Genomic DNA, 2,987 nt, shown 5'->3' with positions numbered 1-2,987 from the left:
AGTTCCTCCATGCATCGTCTGCTTGTGAGAGTGAGCGATAATGAGCTCTAAGAATCTTGAAGTCCGAGGAAGGATTGCAGGATGTTTCGTGTCATATGAGAGTTCTGATCTTCTGAGACGACCGCCTACACTTAGCACACCTTCATTGTCGATGAAGGCGGTGAGTTGGCTGAGTGGGTTAGAGTTTGCCAGGTGAGATTGTTGTCTGAGCAGAGCGAGTTCATCCTGGAAGTATGCTGTCTGAGTTGCCTTGACCCAAAAGAGTCGCGAGTCTTCCAAATCGGCAGATGAGAAGATAATTGCTGGAGTTGAGTCAATCCTCTGTGAGAGTCTCTTGATTGCTCTGCGACAGAGTTAGGTGATCCTGAGCAACTTGTTGAGCGTCGAGACCTTGTAAATGAGGTCCCAGTGATATTCAGGAATAGACCCTACTGTGTGATGTGCAACACTTGCTCGAGTTTCCTGAGCACATATATCATCCGGGGCTTCATCAGGTTGAGCAGACCATGAGTCTTCTGATTGAGTCATCCATGGTTGTCCTGTCCACGATAGTGAGTGTTCTTCAAGCTGATCTGTGGTTATTCCACGTGATTAACAGTCAGCTGGGTTTGAGATGCCTGGTACATGCCTCCAATGAGCAGTCTCCGTGAGTTCTTGTATCTTGATTTCGCGGTTGCGCACGTAATCCTTCCATCTTGATGGATGAGCCTTGATCCATTTGAGTGTCACTTGAAAGTCCGTCTACAAATGTATGTTTGTAATAGTCATGTTTAAAGTAGCGTAAACATGTTTGATTAGCGTGGAGAGTAGCAGCGCTGCTGAGAGCTCTAACCTCGGGATGGTTAGCCGTTTGAGTGGAGCAACCTTTGTTTTTGAGCAGACGAGTGAGACGTTGGTTCCAGTGGACGGTGAGTTGACGATCAAATACACAACGGCTCTCATTGCGAACTGAGATGCATCAGTGAAACCGTACAGTTCAACCGTTGAATGAGCAAACGTGTTGAACCACCGCGGGATGAAGAGTCTGGCCAGACTAGTGAGATCCTGTCTGATGCTGAGGTATTGAGTTGTGAGTGGTTCTGGGAGTGCGTCGTCCCAGTTGAGAGTGTGCAACCAAAGAGATTGAAGAAACATCTTCGCTCTGATGACAACTGGTGACGCGAATCCCAATAGATCAAATATTTGTGCTACTTCAGATAAGACGAGGCGTTTTGAGAATCTGTTGAGATGAGTTAAAGAGATGGCTGAAAAGTTGAAAGTATCTTCCTTGAGATGACCAGCGTATTCCCAGGATTTTTGTGTCGCAACTGTCAAATGAAATGTCTGAGTCCTTGCTACTTTCACAAGGGAGCTCCGCCAATAGCTGGCTAGATGTGGAATGCCACTTAGCCAGTGGGAAGCCGCCCGCGTGGCACAGCCGTATAAGTTGATGAGCAGTCTGAATCAGATCTCCTACTGAGTCTGCTCCCTTGATAATATCATCGACGTATCGACCGTTAGTGATTGGTTCCACAGCGAGTGGGTAACTTGAACCTTCATCTTCCACTAGTTGAAGCAAAGTTCTTACTGCGAAGAACGGAGCTGACTTGGTTCCATATGTAACCGTGGTGAGTTGGAAGTGAGATTTCTTGAGCTGCTCGTCTACCCACAATATTCGTTGGAGATCCCAATCGTCTGAGTTTATCTTGATCTGTCGATACATCTTCGTGATATCCGTGGCGAACAGATACTTACGGCGGCGTATCCAGATAAGCAGGTCGAAGAGATTGAGCATCAAATTTGGACCAGCGTGCATGAGATCATTGAGAGAGTAACCCGTGGAGGTTGTGCTTGAGCCGTTTAAGACTACTCGGAGCTAAGTGGTTGAGCTGTCTGGCTTGAGAACTCCGTCATGCGGCAGATAGTAATGTGGTCTTCTTGCTGTTGAGTTTTCTACGAGTTTGGTCATGTGACAAGCCTGCTCGTACTCTCTTATGAACTGCATGTACCGTTGCTGGTACTGATGATCTCTGCGAAACCGTGTGAGTGTTCGTTGTAGACAGGAGTGAGCAGTGTGTTGAAAGCCGCCCAAGAGCTTTGGAGAAGAGTTGAGAGGTATCCTGACGATGTAACGCCCTGTCAGGTCTCTCGCATGAGTCGTCTTAAAGTGGTGTTCACACTCCAGCTCTTCAGGTGTGAGTTGACCATCATTTACTGTTGGAACCTTCTCTTGAACCCAAAATTTGGTGAGTAGATCTTGCAAGCAGGAGTTCGCCGGTTGTGAGATGCCATGATGAGTCTTCCTTGCCAGCGTGACCGGTGCACGAGTTGGACCGATGACTAGCCACCCGAAGATGGACAGTTGAGCAATGGGGTCTCTAAGTGAATGCCAAATGATGTTAGGCCTGTCTCTTATACACATCTAGATGTGTATAAGAGACAGGATGTTTGACCTGATGAGATGTCCGTAGAAGTCGGCCCTAATGATCACGTCCACAGCCCTTGTAGTGAGAAACTCTGGGTCAGCGAGGTTTAAGCCTCTCAAGTGAGGCCAATCAGGCTCGTGAGACATCTCGCCAGACGGCAGAATGCTGGTGACCGTCTTTAGCACATGAGCCGTTATTCTCACCGAGAGTGGTCTGTGCCTGGAGTGAAGGTGATGGTGACCACACCGCTGCTCTGAGATGTCTTTTTGCCTCCATCTCCATAAACGTCCAGCGTTGAGTGTCGCCGCTCAAGATGCAGTTGTCTGGTGAGATCTTCGCTGACGAATGAGATTTCTGACTCGGGGTCAATGAGCGCGCGTACCTGAGATGACGAGGTTGGTGAGCAGACTGTGACTATTGCGTTTGCCAACAACGTGAGATAACTATGCTGCTTGAGTGGGCATGTCAGTGTGGGATCGTTAACACCGACGATCTGACCTGTTCTTCATGCGGTTGAGGGCTTGGCATCTTGGCATTATCACCGGAGCCCGCTGGTTATTCTTGCCTGATTGATCAGCTGTC

General features: G+C 48.3%; 1 protein-coding gene across 1 annotated transcript; it reads right to left on the bottom strand.

Annotated features, from left to right (window-relative positions):
* Window positions 1–1,855: 1,855 nt before the first annotated feature.
* Window positions 1,856–2,401, bottom strand: LOC122523764. Its single transcript, XM_043645650.1, has one exon. It carries the CDS (start codon window positions 2,399–2,401, stop codon window positions 1,856–1,858), a length of 546 nt encoding a protein of 181 aa, XP_043501585.1.
* Window positions 2,402–2,987: the final 586 nt, after the last annotated feature.

This window comes from Polistes fuscatus, unplaced genomic scaffold (genome assembly GCF_010416935.1).
Source record: "Polistes fuscatus isolate 324 unplaced genomic scaffold, CU_Pfus_HIC Scaffold62, whole genome shotgun sequence".
NCBI lineage: Eukaryota > Metazoa > Arthropoda > Insecta > Hymenoptera > Vespidae > Polistes > Polistes fuscatus.
Note: the sequence above shows the minus strand (reverse complement) of the source record. Positions and strands in the feature narration are given on the sequence as shown.

Bases quoted from the DNA above. Each gene is read 5' to 3' on its own strand.
- LOC122523764 (XM_043645650.1), bottom strand. From the start codon at position 2,401: ATGTGTATAAGAGACAGGCCTAACATCATTTGGCATTCACTTAGAGAC.